Here is a 19,083-nt window from a genome sequence, read left to right as displayed (position 1 = left end):
GCCTATTAGTTTTGTTTTTTAAGAAAGAACACGCATTTGCACTTTGTTTTTCCGGTACCAGGAATTGAACTCATGACCTCACACTTGCCAGGCAGGCGCTGTGCCGCTGAGCTAAATCCCCAGCCCCCCTATTACGATTATTATCCAGTTTGGCCAAGGACTGTGTGAACCAGCAGGCTATTGAATAGGGGTGGTGTTTTACGATTCTGCTACACCAAAACAGAAAACTAGAGCATGCCTGGTGTGTGTACCTGTGTGTGTGTGTGTGTGTGTGTGTGTGTAAAATCTCCCAGTAAACTTTGAACTCAATGGTTTTATGAAAAACACTAAATCACCCAATTTCCTCCAAGCTCAAAATACAGGCTTTAACTTGTTCTATTCCCAGTACTGTCCATTCCACGTTGTGCAGTTGCTCCGCTGGCTTCGTTAGAAGAAGTACTATTTATCCTCTTAATTTTGAAAGATACTGAAGAGCGCAAATCACAAATTACTTTCTACTCAGCCCTCTGATGCCAACTTCTGCAGGTTGCGTACACTGGTAATTTGACCTGCACTGCCTCTCAAGTATTAATCAGAACTTTTAAAAAAAAAGTAGTGTTATTATACAGATGAAAATAGACAATTTTTTTGTTTTGTTTTGTTTTGTTTTTTTGTTTTTCTCCGGTACCAGGAACTGAACTCACGACCTTGCGCTTGCCAGGCAGGCGCTTTGCCGCTGAGCTAAATCCCCAGCCCCGAAAATAGACAAATATTTGATCAGAGATTAATACGAATGAAACAACCAAAACAGTTACAATAGCTACAGACTTTCCAGAATGGAAAATTAAGGACATATGATACTTTACTAAAGTAACCATTTTGAAAAGAAATTAGCCGTTTTTCATTGATAATCATAAACCAGTTTTTCTGTGGTGAAAGGCTTATTTTGGTAATCTACCAAAGGACAAGTTTAGTTCCTTACAAAAAAAATCTGTGGGAGGATAGTGACGGAATTCATACCAGATTTTTGGGGTAGGGGACATCCTTGTGGATCTTTTCCTCTAAAAACACTTAACTTGGAACCTCAAACCCTTTCGCAGATTATAAAGACAAAAAAGCTTTACTACCGCTTGACCAAAACAAAGTAATACCTGGGTATGGTGGCGCACACCTGTAGCCCCAGCACTCGGGTGGCTGAGGAAGGAGGATTGTTGCGAGTTCAAGACCAGCATGGGGTACAACGTGAGCTCAAGGCCAGCCTGAACGGCACAGGGAGACCCTATCTCAAAAAGACAAAAACCAAAATACATGATTTTGAGTTAAAATAGTAGACTCGCTGCTCAACTAAAGTAAGTGGAGAATTCCTTTCATACTGTATTTGGTTTTTTTCTTCCAGTACTGGGAATCGAACTCACGACCTTGCGCTTGCCAGGCAGGCGGCTGTGCCGGTGAGCTAAATCCCCAGCCCCTCATACTGTATTTGGGAAACGTGTGAAATCACTTAGTGAAGCATCTCCCAGTCCCCTCAGCAAGATGCCCACAACATGCCAAAAGCCCCAAAATACCCAGATTTAAGACATAGGGCCAACTTTTTTGGTTCACCCTCAATTCTGATACAGTATCCTAAAAGGAACTATGGTAAACTGTAGAGCTAATACAGAAAAAAATTGACAGGAACAGCTTGAGCGCAAGTTTCTCCAGACTGTATATGAAGAATTACTTCCCAAAGTGCAATTACTGAAAAGTACTTCTACAAGTCTAAGAATATGTACTATTCAAGTTTCTGCAACTAAACCATTTGATAAATGAAGATTTTCTGTGGCCTTTTTAAGAGAATTTTATTTGAGTGGTTCTTACAAAGATTTGTTGCAATATGAAAGTCATTTGTTTGATAGAAATATCAAGCTGTCTTGTCAAACACACTGAAGTAACCCAAAAATATATTTCAGAGCTCACAGAGCTTAAAAAGAGCAAAGATTATATGCAACCAGACAAAACCTATTTCTGCATTTCCTATTTCTTCCTCAGACTGCTTAGTTTATCAGGCTTTTACTAAACATCTTCAGGAAATGCAGGGATCATTTTGTTTGGAATCTTAAGACACACCAGAACACATAATATTTACAAAGAAACTTTTACAGATACATTAATTGAAAAGTTACCATCAAGAAATATAATTTTGAAATCTCCCTTTCTTGCCAAATGATCAGAATGGAAGATGAGATGCTAGCCAAAAAGCCCTTTAGCTAACTTGAATTTCCATACATTAAATGTGTATTTTAGAAACCTGCTACACCATGAGCCAAGTATCAACTTAGTGAAATGTAACTGCTGTGTAAAAAGTTAGGCTTTTGAAACATTAAAAACATTACATACCTGTCTGCCCTTTTTACAGAAAGCACATTTGTTCCTCTAGAGCTATTCCTATAGATCCTTAATGTAATTTTCTACATGAACATTTAAAAAGGCAGAACAAGAGAACAGCTTTGTATACATTGGGATTTGCTAGTTAGGGAGAATGAGCACACTGCATTCCTGTTAACATTTTTATTTTCTTCAAGGTAACAGGAATTGTATACAAATGACAGTAGACCCTTGCCTCTTTATTTTTTTATCTAAATAAAAGATAGGATGAATTCTCAAGAAAAAAAAAAAGCTATGTACATAAGGGACTATATCTTGCTTCATCGTCTACTTGGAACCAGTAGTTGTGTTGCTGTCATAGAATCAGGAAACAGGTTGTGGTAAGTTGGAAGAGGTACATACGCTGCTGTTATCATTTTTCCTGTTGAAAGAAGCAGATGTATTGGGTTTAGCACCATCACTTTGGTTGAGGTCCTTAATCACAACCCCTCAGAAAAAAAAATAATAAACTCACCAGCAAACCATCTGCCATGCAATGCATTGACAGCAGCAATAGCTGCAGCAATTGATGGGCACTTCACGTAGACATTGCCCTAAAGGACAAAAATAAAGATAGCTATACATAACATGCACTCACAAAAGTTTATCAAACTGCCTGTACAAAAACCACACTGTATTATAACAACAAATATTTTACATATTCTGAGGGCTGATGTGCACACTGACAATTTTATTGACATGATTTACACAGCAACTTGTCAATATCTTTTCTCTATATCTTATACAAATGTCTGCTCTTCCAACATTATTTGAAACTAGTTATATACTCTGGGGCACGTTTTTAATTAACATTTTATTTTGGAGGATATATTTTGCCAGTATGTTAAAGTTCCTTTCAGAAATAATCATTAATGGGATTTAGGATCACGTGTCCAAAATGTGTGAACTAAAAAACAACAACAAAAAATGTGTGAACTAGAGAACAGAGTATGTCAACATCATAAATTTAAAAAAGACAAAATACCTGAGCAGAATTCTTGTCAACATAAATATGAATAACTCCTCCATGTTTATTACACTCTTCTATGACATCATCCTTAATTTCTGTATCCCATCCAACTTCTTCTTCTCTGTAAGAAAGTATTAGACTGTCTTAAAACACCATTTGAACTAATAAAATGTATATATTCCTAAGTATGAAAGGCATGTTACAAGCCGGGCCCAGGGGCAAATGTCTGTAATTCCAGCACTAAGGAGGCAGGAGGACTGCCACGTATTTAAAGCCAGCCTCGGCTACAAACCGGAGTTTAAATTCTCCTGCCCTATCACAGTAAGACCCTGTCTCAAAAAGCAAAAGCCATTTGATTATAGATTTTTTGCATTTTAAAAACAGCTATATTAGCAAGTACAGAGCTGCAGGGGATATAAAAGAAAAATAAGACACACAATATTGGTTCTAGCTGGGTACATTGGCACATGCCTCTAATCCCAGCACTTGGGAGGCTGAGCAAGGAAGATCGCTGTGAGTTGAAAGCCAGCCAAGAGTACACAGTGAGATCAAGGCCAGCTAAGTTTCTGAGGCTGGGCACACTGTACTTCACAGGTAGAGTGTGTCTTAAGTATCCTTTAGGTGCTGGTTTTCATCCACAACATGGCAAAACAAAATCCAAAACTTTATTTTGGGCCTACGTTACGAATATCCACTACTAAAAAGGAATGTATAAAATAAGTTTATTTTGGCCCATGCTTAGTATTTAATACTACTATCTTTCCTACGGTTTTTCTCAAATGACACTTTTATCAGTTATGACCATTTCATGGATAAAGATAAATTTGGTTATCAGGAGAAAAATCTAAGGTTTTAGCCTGGGCACACACCTGTAATCCCAGCACCTTAAAGCTGAGGCAGGAGAATCGCCATACATTCAAGCCCAACCTGGGCTACATAGTGAATTTAAGAGCCTGCACTACATGAGACAATGTATCAAACTAAAAAAAATGATCCCAGGGCTGGGGATTTAGCTCAGCGGCACAGCGCCTGCCTGGCAAGCGCAAGGTCGTAAGTTTGATTCCCGGTACCGGGAAAAAAAAAAAAAAAAAAATCCCCTCCAAAAAATCCAAGGATTTTCCTGTGGCAAACTATTAATAAACACACAAATAAATTGCAAGCTGTGCATGGTGGCACACCTGGAGCTCTCTAGAAGGCTTAGAACAAAAGGTTCACAAGATTTGAGTCCAGCCTCCCCAATTTAGTGAAAATGCCCCACCCACAAAAAGTTAGGCATGTAGTGTGTAGGTACGTATGTAGTTGATTATAGGTATGTATTTACTTTTAGTTTCTTTTTTCTTTTTGGTTCTTCTCCAGTACCGGGAATTGAACTCACGACCTTGTGCTTGCCAGGGAGGCACTATGCTGCTGAGCTAAATCCCTAGCCCCCTATTTTTAGTTTCTTGAGAAAAGGTCAATCTGTGTATTTCAGGCTGACCTTCAACTCACTATGTAGCACAGGCTGGCTTTGAACTCAAAGTGATCCTCCTGCCTCAGCCTCACAAGTGTTGGAATGACAGGATCCACTACCACTGCCAGCTACAATAGTTTAGTGTGAGGCCCTAGGTCCAAACTGCAGCTGTAAAATACCATGCTATTATTAATAAACGTTTTTTCTTTTTCTTTTGTGGTACCAACGATTGAAACTATGACATTCCAATCGGGCTATATATCCCTAATCTTTTACACAGGGTTTCACTAAATTGTTAAGCTGCCTAGGCTGAGCTCAAACATGAAATACTCCTCAACCTGCAAGAATGTGGAGATTACAGGCAGGCACCCCTATATGGTTGATTCCATAAATTTTAAATGATAGATAAAAATCAATGAGTTTGAAATAAATGGTGTTCTAATCGCTATCAAGTCACAAGAAAAGTGAATATTGCCAGGCTGAGGATACATGTCAATGGCAGTGGTACAGCATATGCTTAAGCAAGCACAAGGTAGTGAGATTTATCCAGAACGGGCACGCACGCACCACTCACCCACCCACACCCACAATGTATACAAACTGAGTTGGCCTTGGGAGCCCACATCTGTAATCCCACCACCACTGGGGAAGGAGGCTGAGGCAGGAGGATCCTTGAGAGTTCAAAGCCAGCCTGGGCTACAAAGTGAGCTCAAGGCCAGCCTGAACTGCATAGGGAGACCCTGTCTCAAAATGATGAAAAAGAAAAATTTCACAGTATCAATTAATGGAAGAAAGCCTTAAAATATCCTTTTCAAGCATTAGACCAAGAAAATTTAAATTTCAAAGACAAAAGCAAATTTAAAGGTAAAATCGCAATGGAAATAAATATTGTGCAAACTTTACAGAAAACTACTAAGGTGCGTAGGGAGAAGAAAGGAAGGGGGAAATAAAAAGATGTGATATATACCAACTCCCAGTGATGGGTATAATCATTATGTACTAATACAAAACTTTTAAAAAGCTAAATAGATAGAAATTTGTATACAGAGCTAGTCATGGTAGCATACACCTACAGACCTATAATCCCAGCACTCAGGAGGTAGAGATTTGGATCAGCCCCTCAAGTTTAAGGTCAGTCTAGGCAACAGAGTTCCAGCCCCAACTGAATTCCTGAGGGAACACTGCCTCAAAACAAAACAAAACAAAAAACAAAACAAAACACCACAAAGCAAAAATGAAATACAGAAAAAGGTATAAAACATATAGTCTCCCTTTTTGTTCAATTCCAATAAATAAATGTAGCCAAAGAAAACTTATGCTAAGATCCTCAAAAATTGTCCACGTTTCAATTACAAAATATATTAATTATGTTAAAGTATCCTAAACGTTAACATTAAAGCTTTCACAGTATGCCCTGTTACACTTGAGACAAAAATAAACCAATTTGACAAAGGATACTTACGTTTGAGGATTAAACATATTAGAGAGTTGGAAACACTGTGTTGCAAGGGGTTGCACAGAGGCAGCTGCAGCTAAAGCTGAAGCTAAAAAAGATTGAGAGAGAAATTAGTTTCATGGAAAATGTATGAGTGTCCCTCATAATTAACAACTCAAAAGAACCTATCCCAGTGTGTACAGGGATGTCACTTCAACAATTTATCTTCTCAAGTTTCTCATCTCACTAACCTACCTTCTGAAATACTGCTCTGTTGTTAAAAATGACTACACTTTAAATCATCTCTAGAAATAATTACTATATTGGTTAGGAAATAAAGGGGAAAAAAGCTGTATGCCTTCCATATAGCCGTAATTTTTTCCTCCCACATATATTCTTTTAGTAGTAGAGAAGCAATTCAGAGGTAGACTAGACTCAATTTTAACTGCCAGAAAACTGAGGCAATACTATATTGAAAAACAGATGTGCAGAAACTTGCAAATAGGGCTTTTGTAGGGGTATTTAAACTCTTGCGATCTGCAGCAATTCAATTAGACAAAAATCTCAATATACAATCCAGACAGGATAAAATGGAATACTGATTTTTAGGATGGCTACAGCTTACACCAAAATGAGGGAGATGATAAAAATACAATCTTTTAAAATGGCAAATAAATCTGTACCCATCTGTACTTCTTAGGTTTTTTTTTTTGTTTTTTGTTTTTTGTTTTTCCCCAGTACCAGGAATCAAACTCATGACCTTGCGCTTGCCAGGCAGGCGCTGTGCCACTGAGCTAAATCCCTAGCCACCCCATCTGTACTTCTTAGGTTTCTGCCTATGGATCTATACTTTCTTTTACATACAGAAATAACCTTTAATGAAATTAAATTTTAAAAATAAGATGCATAAAATCAAATATGTAAGATTTCACTTCCTAGGAAATAAGCCCTAGAGCTAATGTTGGACTGTATCTATTTTAGCATAATATAAAAAAATACTACAAAAGCTGGGCACACTAATGTGTGTCTGTAATCCCAGCTAAGGAGGCTTGAAGCAGAAGGATCTCAAATTCAAGCCCAGCCACAATGCAATGTCTGAGAATAAACCAATCAAAAAAAGTGCTAAAGAGGGGAACATGTATCTAGAATATCCAATACCAACTACTGTAATTTCTAAATACAAGATAATATAAAATTCAAATTTAAAGCATACATGAAATTAGAGTATTTTCCAAGAGTTGCTCCAACGCTTTTGTGATTTACAAAAACAGAACCAGTAGCTGTTACACAACTCACCGTTATCATATTATCTGACCAAATTTCATTCCATTGCATAACAACAAACAAAGCTAAGGATAAAACAATGCATTAACAAATCATGGTAATTAAAATGAACGATCACCTAAGGAAGTATCAGAAATATTCCACTGAACACAATAGGGCGGTGCATGAAATATATCAGATAAGAATGATTGTTTCTGATAGCTTACTTTTTATTTCTTTCAAAGAACAATTATTTTTTACATAAAACTTTATTTTAACTCAAAAATTCTTAAAGTACTATCAAGTTCTATAGGGAAAAAGTTTCAAAAATTCATCAGAATGGCTGGACACAGTGCTGCAGACCTATGGCCTCAACTACTCCAGAGATGGAGTAAGGAGTATCACATGAGCTCAAGAGTTCAACACGGGAAAAAAAAAAAAAGAGTTCAACACAGATGTGAAGACTAGGCAGCACAACTAAGGAAAAACTGGAGACCAATTGTGAGTTATCAAAAACAAATGCAAGCGTGCTAGGTAAAACCAAAAGGTCTTAGCAAAATAACTTGAGGAGGACTTGATTATTCTACTTTGTATAATTTACTATATTCTATGAATTATGAATAATAAAAACATACTTAAAATCCATTAACAAATATTCACTGAGTACCGCTGTCACTCACTTACTAGAAAAGTTAAAATTATGTATTTAAGTCTTCAGAATTAAGAACAAGGTAAACATTCTCCATATAGAACCATTTCTCTATACAACTTTATATAAAGTCTTTTTTTTTTTTTTGTCTTTTTGAGACAGGGTCTTGCTATGCAGTTCAGGCTGGCCTTGAACTACATATATAGTTTTATTTTTTCTTTTTCTTCTTTTTTTTTTGTCTTTTTGAGACAGGGTCTCGCCATGCCTTTCAGGCTGTCCTTGAACTCATAGGGATCCTCCTGCCTCAGCCTCCCAAGTGCTGGGATTACAGGCGTGCGCCACCACGCCCAGCATATATAATTTTAAAAGATGGTACCAAACTTGAGCAGCAAAATGTTCTGCCAAATGCAGATATTTACTTGATAAATAAAAGCAAGAAATCATAGCCTACTTTTCTAAAAAGTTTCAATGTACATGCAATCTAGGTCTAAATAAACATTATCATGGCTTGATACTGGCTTATGTTAATCACCAACAGTACCATTTCTTAACAAAAACTCAGTTTTTCCCTGATTCTTAATGTAAAAATAGTCAGATTATTTTATCTTCTAAAAGACATCTCTAATAACTGTAAAATGAAGTATTTCATTTATTTTTATATCCAATTTTACTAACACAACCACTAGTAAGTACAAAACATACAAAGCTGAGGTGGGTTTTTCTTGTTGGGTGAGAAGTTCTTGGATATTCTAGTGTAGGACTTTACTCTGAACTACACCCTCAGCAAGGCTAAAAATTTTAAACAAGTTAAAGCAAAACAAACATGGACGTTTTAATCTTCCTTGTCCATTGTATTAAACATTCTGAACTAGCAGTCTTATAACGCATATACCACTGTGTCAGACACTATATGCTGACAATATTAGATACAAAATACTATACCAAATGATAGAACAACTAACGTTTATTACTGCATTTAATTCTATTTTAAAGACCAAAAAAAAGTTCAACTCACCTTCGGTCTGTTGAGAAAGTCGTGTTTGCAAATCTATAACAAAAGAGAATTCTACAGCTCAGTGCAGGAACAATGAAGAGCCTCAACTAACAGGGTAAATGTCAGGAAAGCATTAATAAAAGAGGACTACAGCAGCAGGGTTTATAGAAATGAACTTAGCAAAACCTGGTAGCAAAACCTCCTTCCCCATTCCTCATTGACAAGGTTTTGGGGTCTTTTCCCCCTTTCACCCTAGGAAACTTATGTGTTCTTCCTATTCCTATTATTTCTTATCTCAAGTGCATATACTACACTATTCTTCAGCTGGAAATAATGGGAAATGGGGAAAGGGGAGCACACCGGTAAGATAATGTCTGAAAAACCCTGATCTTGAGAATTCAATTCCAAGTACTTGGGAAAGTTCAAGCATTTACTTTTCAAAATCAGTGGCAGTAAGATTTTATACTTTATTTATTTTTTTAATCTCTTTGAGACAGGGTCTCGCTGTGCAGTTCAGACTGGCCTTGAGCTTACTCTCTAGCCTAGGGTGGTCTCGAATTCACAAGGATCCTCCTGCCTCAGCCTCCTGAGTGCTGGGATTACAGGCGTGCGCCACCACGCCCAGCTGATTTTATACTTTAAAAGTGTGAACACCACAGTATGAATCAAAAGGCTGTGAAAAAAAAAAAAAAAGGCTGTGAAGATCTGCCAAATTAAAATGAGTTATTACCATTGGAAAGGATACTTCTCCAAAAAGTATGAATTTTTTAAGAGCTTGTAACATTTAATTTGTAATGTCTAGTGGAAAAAGTGACAATTTGAGTATCATTAGGGTTTCCTGACCTACTCTGAAAACTCAGTAGGGCAAAAATGAGTTATGGGGTTTATCATAATCTATGTAAGAGAAATATAAACATCCAGGTACTCTGATTTTCATTAAAATGTGATTCTATGGGTTTCTTTCTGGAGATGAAAATTATCTTTAAAAAAGGGGAAAATGTAAAGGGATCTGTAAGCCCAAGTAATACTGGGATATAATACCTGGGTCCTAGGTGCTCAAAATTGGCATCTCAAGGAGCTGAAGAAATGTAACTGGTGTATACTGAAGGAACTTGAAGATATGACCATAGTAGGTACACAGTGAACAAACTTTTTAAATAATAACACAATTTGACTTTTTTTCCTAAAACGGGAAAAGATGTATAGATATCAGAAATCCATGCTCTTAAGTATAAATAAATCCCAGTCAATTTAAATGATTTTCCAAGCCATTTGACAATTCGGAAACAAAGCATGGGTTTCATAAGACTCTAATCCATCTTAGCAAAAGGCCAATTACGCTACAATAAACAAACACAGATATACTGACAACTGAGGATTAGTTTCCTAACAACAGCTTTAAGAACTGGGGGGAGGGGGGCGGGGGGGGGGCGCAGCACGCAGGGATACAGCTCAGTGGTGCAGTGCCTGCTTGGCAAGGACAAGATCTAGAGTTCGATTCATGGTACAAAAATAACAAAAACAAAAACAAACCCAGCACTCGGGGACTAGATCCTCAATCACAGTAAACAAGTAGCAATTTAATTACTGAGTTATGTGTAAGGGCTCTTTCTGTTTTGTTCTGTCTTTTTTGTGTGATACTGGGGAATAAACCCAGGGCCTTCTTAGTAAGTCACACCTGCAACCCTTTTTATCATCTTATTTTAAGATGACGTCTTGCTAGGTTGTTAAATCTGCCCGGGCTGGGCTCCCTCAAACTCTTGATCCTTTTAACTCAGCCAATGCCCCCCCAACGCTATGTGTAAAGGTTTTAATAAGTAGCATTCTGCACAGAAATATCCAATTATAAATATTTACAAAGATTACTCACTAAAAAGAAATTCATGAGGAATGTAAAAGAACAGTCAAGATTTAAAATCACCTCAATATACACTTAAAAAGGAGGCTACAACAAGTATATATTCTAAGATATAAAGTAGTAGCTATATCAACAAAATCTATGACTTAGAATTTCAGTTGATCACAACCAATCAAATTTAACATAAACTACAGAGATTGCCCAGGGAGCTACACTCATACAACACTGTAATAAAAATGTGATGTACATGAGAGTGCTTGACATTGAAAATATCTTTAACTGTATTTGAATAACACATCAATGTATTTAATATCCAAAGGAAAATTGTTCATTTTAAAATGACTCCTATTATCACTCTATCAATTCCATGAAGGCAGGGAACAAATTTTTTTCACTATCCTCTAGTGGAATACCTACAGTCAAGCATTTTCTAAATTATCAAATAAGGACCTAAGCAATGGAAAGCAGCAGAGGGGGATAGTTTTCAAAAAAGCTTTCAAACCGTTAAGAGGGTGTATTTCTGGAAGAGATGAGTTTACTTATTATCTTAAATTATACCAAGTAGCATACAATGATTAATTCACTGTAAAGAATTAAATGGCTAATACTTACTTTAAAAGTCAAATAATGTATTCAAACCAAATAGCAGGCATATACTTGGAGGTATGAAATAAATTCTGCTCAATAAAAAAAAATACCTCAACAGTTATGATTCTTTTTATTTTTCTTTTTTGAGACAGGGTCTTGCTATGTAATTCAGGTTGGCCTCAAACTTATGGCAATCCTCCTGCCCCAGCCTCCCAAGTGCTGAGATTACAGGTACACACCACCATGCCTAGCTAACAGTTATGATTTTTCACTTCTTCACACACTGGCACTGCTGACATGAATTCTAAAACTACATATTGTATGTCTTTTTGGGGGGTGCAGTCTTTTCTGACAGGGTCTCACTATGCAGTTCTGTTTTGTTTTGTTTTTTGGTAATGAGAATCAAACTCAGGACCTTGCACTTGCTAGGCTGGCGCTTGTGCCGCTGAGCAATATCCCCAGCCTCACTATGCAGTTCATGCTGGTCTTGAACTCACTTTGTAGCCCAGGATAGCCTCAAGCTCACAACGATCCTCCTCCCTCAGCCTAACCAGTGATGAGATTACAAGCATGCACCATCACGCCTGGCTACATATCATTTTTCAGATGTAAAGTATATAACTTGAAAAGAAGGGAAAAGGGTCTCTAAATGTACCCTCATACTTTAGATATGCATTAAGATGACTAAACAATGAAACATACCCATTTCTTAATAAATGCTAATATAAAAGCATAAATTTAATTACATGAACTTTGCATCTAAATAGAAATCATGAAATAATCACAGATTTTTCATATATTTAAGATTATGACAGTCTTATATGTAATTCTCAACTATCCCTTTGTTTATTTTTTCGGGATAGGGTATCTGAGGTGTAGGCTGGCCTTGAACTCCAGGACATTCTTTTACCTAAGCCTCCCGAGTACTAGGATTACAGGCCTACAGACATGCACCAATATGCACCTTGTCTTCCTCTGTAAACTAGATCAAAGGACCAACCCTAGGTCTAAAATATAAATGCTTATTTCATGTTCAAAAAGTGGTGTCTTTTGACATTTCAAAATTAAATTCTGTACCAGCTCTGAGATTTAGGTCAATGCCAAGATTTGTAGAAACAATCTTTAGTTTATATAACTAAACTCTAAAACAGAAATTTTCATGAACTGAAGTTTAATAAACTGTCAATTCTCCCTTCTTTCCTTCTTCTCGTAAGAATTTTAATCTCCAGCTCAAACTCATACATACTGTTTTGAAGAATTTTATCTGCACTCTTGTTACAGCCATTTTTCTTTTTTAAGGTACCGGGAATCAAATTCAGGACCACACGCTTGCCAAGCAGGCGATGTGCCACTGAGCTGTATTTCCCCGGACCCTACAGCCATTGTTTTATATAAAGCTTGATTTATGGGTGTTATCAATGTTTTGTAAACAAAAACATCACAATGAAAGTTTTTCTTTTTTTTCTTTTTTATTTTTTGAAAGTTTTTCTTTTGAACAGTATTAAATGTGGTACTTGGTAAGAGTAAAATTTAGTAAGAGCTAAATTTAAAAATTTCACCTGGGGTACAGGTTATAAAAATATCCTGACAGCTTATTCTGATTAGTGAATACTTCTATCCTAAATCTATACTTCCTTACATAAACATATGTGCTAAAAGTACTTGATGAATTGAATTCTCAGTTAGTCCTTTTAAATGCAAAAATTTGGCAAATGTTCGAATTAGATGAAAAAAATGATCTCAGATTAGAAAAGATTCAATTCCTACCTGCCACAGCACCAAATGCCAAAGAGCCACTCATTTGTAAAGCTTGCTGTGCAGCTGGTGGAATCTGCAAGCCAGTACCTGTAAAAGAATAGATCTTAAGAGCAAAGTTTTCTGGGTGTGCACTGATACCACACTAAAAAAAATTTATGTAACTAGTCTTTCCCTAAATATGGTGATATACATAGTACAGAGAGCAAAAATACTCCTATCTGAAGATGGTCTTGCTAACTCATTGAATTGGCTAGGCTGAACTGCAACCTGAAAACTTCCTTCCTCAGCCTTCCACAGTGCTGGGATTGCAGTTCTGTGTTATGACATCTGGTTTAGCTAGAAATCCTGAAATGTATTTACTTTATTGCACTTTAAATGTATCATCACATACCCATATTGTATCACAACTTTAATGCATGAAACTTCATATAAGAAACTGTGCACTGAGCAAAGACAACATCAACCTCAAATTAAAAATAGTATTTTTCCACTTGTTTCTCTGCACTACTAGGGATTTAAACCAGGATGCTCTACCCCAAACAACTCCTTTTATTTGTAACTTTGCAAGGGTGTTTGCCAAGCAAGCTTCCCAACCTGTCCTAGTGTCTCTTTCCTGCTTCAGTCGAAGTAGCTAGGATTACAGATGTGTATACCCAGCCACTTTTCATTTCTTAGTTTGCATGGTTACTTTTGTTTTTCATCACTATACCAACAATAAATTATAAAAAACTCACCTTCTGCAAGTCTAGCCATTAACTGCAGACGACCAGTTGTTCCCAAGTCAATTCCAGTCCTTTCCAGTTCATCACTGTCCAAAAATGAACTAGCACTAGAAGCATCTGTACGTTCAGTAACATGACCAACTTTCATTGGCCTTCCTGCTAGTTCAAATCCATTAAGCTGTTCCAAAGCCTTCTTGGCACATTCTGAGTCAGAAAACTAATGGGAAGGGAAGGGATTTAAATTTTATTAACGTACACACACATACACCCACCACCCCTACAGTAAAACACTGATATGTTAAAGTATATTACATTCAATAATAAGTACTGGGTTAATGAAAGGTTCAAATATATCTTCAAATATTTTGAAGATATAAGTAATATAACATACAAACTCAGACCATAAACTCATGCAAGTTCAGGTCTGTTTTTTTTTTTTTGGTAACGGGAATCGAACTCAGGACCTTGTGCTTCCCAGGCAGGAGCTTATGCCACTGAGCTATAGCCCCAGCTCAGGTCTGTTATTTAGCTATTTATGCAGGTTAGTTCAACATCCACTCCACAGCTAAAATCTTTCATCGAAACGCTTAAAAATAATTGTTCTTAACACTGAGGTAATTGCAATAATTACACATAGTGGCTACAAAACATTAAAATACAATATATATGCCTACATTGGTTTATCTGAGTAACCAAACTGAAGGTATTAATATTTAATACAAGAATCATTATTAATTTCCTATCACCTTGTCTAAAACTCTGTATTACTTGTACTGTTTGTGTTATTAAATGTTTGTTAATTTGTTTTCATTATCTTTAAAATAAAAAAAATAAAAAATAAAATACAATCATTAGTACATATACATTTATATAGTCTGTTCTACAAAAATCACTATAAAATATAAAATAGCCTAATATGGCGCTGGGGATATACCTCCGCAGCACAGCGCCTGCCTGACAAGCGCAAGGTCCTGTACAAAACAATGTAGGGGCTGGATGTGGTGGCACAGACCTGTTATTCCAGCACCAGAAAGCTGAGGCAGGAAGATTTCCCCAGGTTAAAGGCCAGTCTGGGTGACATATTAAAGTTCAAAACCAGCCTGAACTACACAAGAGAAAATGTTGTAAAATGTTATTTATATTGATTACTTACTGTAATGAATCCATATCCCTTAGATCGACCTGTTTCACTATCCATCATGAGCTGGATACTTTCAATCTGAAATTGAAAGACTTAATTATTACCGAAGTCACAAAGCAAATGGCAAAGTATTTTATTCCACAAGATATGCTTTTACAAATGTAGGAACCTCTTCTACTCTTACAAATAATTTCAACTGTTAATCCAAAAATACTTGCAAAGGCCTAAAACTTGCTAAAGCATGAAGTTATATAATGGAGTTAAAAAAAAAAACACCACCACCACCAGTGGAGCCAGGGATATAGCTCAGGGACACAGTGCCTGCCTGGCAAGCACAAGGTCATGAGTTCAATTCCCAGTACCAAAAAATAAATGAATAAACCACTAAGCTGGGCACAGTGGCACAGGCCTGTAAGCCCAGCCATTTGGGAAGCTGAGACAGGGAGAACTGCTATGAGTTAAAAACCATCCTGAACTACACTGCACTGCAGTGCCAGTCCCTATCAAAAACAAAAAAACCCCAGAAAAACAGAAAATGAGATGATGATCTTAAAATACAACCAGAAATTATAAACAAGATGAACATGTTTCCTTCCCATTACACTAAAAATACCAAACATTACTTCTGTTACATGAAAGTTAGGTAAAATCAACATTAAATATGCTCACTGATAATTTCCTACCATTTTGTCTGTAATTTGCTAAGTCCCCCCTATTATTATGTTATCCTTCTTTTACTCTTTAAAATAAAAAAAATTAAAAAATAAAAAAATTAAATATGCTCATAAATTATACAACTCAATGAATAGGAACCAGGAGTAGCAGTGTATGTCTGTAACCCTACACTCAGCAGGATGAGGCAGGAGGATAACTGCCAGTTTGAGGCCAGCATGGGCTACATAGTGAGTTCAAACTATGCTGAACTACATACATAGCGAGATCCTGTCTCAAAAAACAAACCAAAAACAAAAACCCAAAAATCTATAAATAAAATAAAACTCAGAGAATTGTTCACTTTCAATGGATTAAGTACATGACTTGTAAATTGCACTACCTCATCCCAATTAAACCTTCTATAAAGAGAAAGCAAAAAAAAGTACAGAGAAGCACAGCCAAGGGTAATCTTAATACTAGCAGTGGGTAGATATAGCAAGACCCAGGATTTTATTCATGGCCACACAATGATTTTCAAACTTTTAACAGTCACATTTATTCTAAAATAAAATGTCTACTTGGCAAACGAAATCCAAATGGACAGAAACAATTTTAATTCCTTAACCTAGAAGTAAAGCATTTCTATACATCCCTAAAATTTCTCCCTAAAAAAATTCCTCCCAAAACATCTCTATAAAAAAAAAAACTTAGGGGCTAGGGATTTAGCTCAGCGGCACAGCGCCTGTCTGGCAAGCACAACGCCGGTGGTGGTGGTGGTGGGGACATGGACTTGCTTCAAATGCACAGCCTTACTTTGTAATAGTTAAATCTTAGAAAGAGCCCAAATGGCCATCAACTGATGAATAGATAAAGAAGACCTTATTTTCCTTTAACAATGGAGTACTCTACCACAAAAGATAAGCTTGAACCATTTCTAGGTAAAGGGCTATACCTTGATACAATACTTTCAAGTGAAATAAATCAGACGCACAAGTGTAAAAACCACATTGCTTCCTGGTGAGAAACCAAATGTGTAAATAAGGACAAATATGTGTAATAGATACTGGGAAATGGGACAAAAATGTTCAAATGAAAAAACAAATAAGTAAAATAAAATAAAATAATAATAATAATAAAAAAAATGTTCAAATGAAAGGGGGAACAGAGTGGGGGAGAAGAGAAGTGACAACAAAATAAAAAAAAAACTATGGACCCAGGCCTGGTGGCACACGCCTGTAATCCCAGCATTTGGGAGGCTGAGGCAGGAGGATCACAGCGAGTTCCAGACCAGCCTGGGCTACAAAGTGAGCTCAAGGCCAGCGTGAACCGCATAGGGAGCCCCTGTCTCAAAAAAAAAAAAAAAAAAAGGAAACAAAGCTTTTGTAAATAAGGAGGGGAAAAGAAGTTGTTAGAAGGGGAGGGGAATGGGAAAAAAATCAGCAGTAACATATACCACATACAGGTACAAATACCCTATGACAATCACTGTTTAAAATGTATCAATAAAAAATAAATTTAAAAAAGTGCACAGCACTTTTACTTTCGGTAGAGCAGTATTAAATGGATACTGAACCCAAGTGTCCTCCATTACTTTGCTACATCCCCAATATTTTTCTTTTCACGCAGTGTCTTGCTTACTTGCCCATGCACAACTCAAATGTATAATACTTGTGCATCAGCCTCTCTCGCTGCTCAGGTTACCCAAATGTACCACCACCGCAATGGGCTCAGAGCACAACATTTTTTCTTTTTTGAGACACAATCTTGCTATGCAGTTCAGGCAGGCAGGCCTTGAGCTCACTTTGTAGCCCAGGCTGGTCTCAAATTCAGAACAATCCTCCTGTCTCAGCTACCCAAGTGCTGGGATTACAGGCTTGCACCATCATACCCCAGCTACACAATTCTTTTTATTCATGTTGTTTCTTTTTTGGAGACAAGATCAAGGTCAGGCTGCTGCTGTATTCACTATATAGCACAGGCTGGCCTCAAATTTGGAATAATCCTACTGCCTCAGCATTCCAAATGCTGGGATTTCAGGCATGTGGCACCACACCAGACTTTCATGTTGATTGTTATACAAATGATTCTGGTATTTATTACACATGATTATGATATTATGAATAAAACAGGTTATCCTCACATATTTTTTCAGGTATCCTATCAATCCAAGATGTCAAAAATTTTACACAAATATTCCTTTTCTATTTTTGCAGTACTAGAGATGAACTCTGGCTCTTCACAATAATCTAATCTCACTATGTTACCTAGAACTTCCAATCCTTTCCCTAAGGTTTTTGTTTTTGTTTTTTGAGAGAGGGTTTTCCTCTGGTAGTCCAGGCTGGCCTTGAACTCACCATGTAGCCTAGACTGGCCTCCAACTCGTGGGAATCCTCCTGTCTCAGGCTCCCACGTGCTATGATTATAGGTATGGCCCACTATGCTCAGCCCTTTTCCCTTACTACTCAAAGTAGCTGGGATTATTCATTATGAGCCACCACATTTGGCCAACTCCTCTCAATATTAATCTCACAGAAAATTAAACAGACATATGCATATTATTATATTTATTTTTAATCAGGTACCAACTAAAGATCTCCTGTGGACACTAGATTTAAATGAGATGTGGTGGCACACACCTGTAGTCCCAGCACTTGGAAGGCTGAGAGAGAGGACAGAGGATCACCATGAATTTCAGGCCAGCCTGGGCCACATAAGCAAGTTCAAGGCCAACCTAGGCTACATGGAGAGACCCTGTCCCACCCCACAAAAAAGGAAAAAGAAAACCCATTTCCCTTCCCAGCAACTTACCCTAACACCACCACTCCGCTGCACTGCCAGACTGCACTACATAGCAAGACCTTGTCACCTGCCCCCTCAAAAAAAAACCCAAAACAAGGACTTACCCTTCCAAAAGGTTCAAATATCCCCCGAAGCATATCTTCAGTTATGTTAAAGTGTAATGAGCCCACATAGAGCCTCATAGGTCCAGCACTTCCCTTTTGCAAATTGTTTGCCATTGCTGCAGCTCTGTTTTTTTCTGCCTACGAGTAAAATAAAACAAGATCTACATCACACAAGGACAAAAGAAACCAGGTTGAACCCTTAGGGTGCTCAATGACAACTGAGATCAAAGATTAGAAATGTACCTACAGGGGCTGGGGATTTAGCTCACCGGCAAAGCGCCTGCCTGGCAAGCGCAAGGTCGTGAGTTCGGTTCCC

The 19,083-nt window shown here is 37.2% G+C and overlaps 1 protein-coding gene across 4 annotated transcripts in view; it reads right to left on the bottom strand.

Moving 5' to 3' along the window:
- Positions 1-1,800: 1,800 nt before the first annotated feature.
- Rbm39 (RNA binding motif protein 39) overlaps positions 1,801-19,083 on the bottom strand; it is a 35,987-nt gene continuing 18,704 nt past the window's right edge. For 2 of the 4 annotated variants that reach the window (XM_005384769.2, XM_005384771.2), the window contains 9 exons: positions 18,768-18,905; positions 15,223-15,288; positions 14,082-14,286; positions 13,357-13,434; positions 9,165-9,215; positions 6,265-6,346; positions 3,368-3,473; positions 2,858-2,936; positions 1,801-2,764 (listed from right to left, as the gene is read on the bottom strand). In XM_005384769.2, the coding sequence (XP_005384826.1) occupies positions 2,664-2,764; positions 2,858-2,936; positions 3,368-3,473; positions 6,265-6,346; positions 9,165-9,215; positions 13,357-13,434; positions 14,082-14,286; positions 15,223-15,288; positions 18,768-18,905 (906 nt within the window). In that variant the 3' untranslated portion in view covers positions 1,801-2,663. The remainder of the gene's footprint in view (positions 2,765-2,857; positions 2,937-3,367; positions 3,474-6,264; positions 6,347-9,164; positions 9,216-13,356; positions 13,435-14,081; positions 14,287-15,222; positions 15,289-18,767; positions 18,906-19,083) is intronic. The other 2 variants (XM_005384770.2, XM_005384772.2) reach the window with 1 other exon arrangement.

Source organism: Chinchilla lanigera, unplaced genomic scaffold, assembly GCF_000276665.1.
Source record: "Chinchilla lanigera isolate Chin_1 unplaced genomic scaffold, ChiLan1.0 scaffold00021, whole genome shotgun sequence".
Classification (NCBI taxonomy): Eukaryota; Metazoa; Chordata; class Mammalia; order Rodentia; family Chinchillidae; genus Chinchilla; species Chinchilla lanigera.
This window is presented reverse-complemented; position numbering and strand designations above follow the sequence as displayed.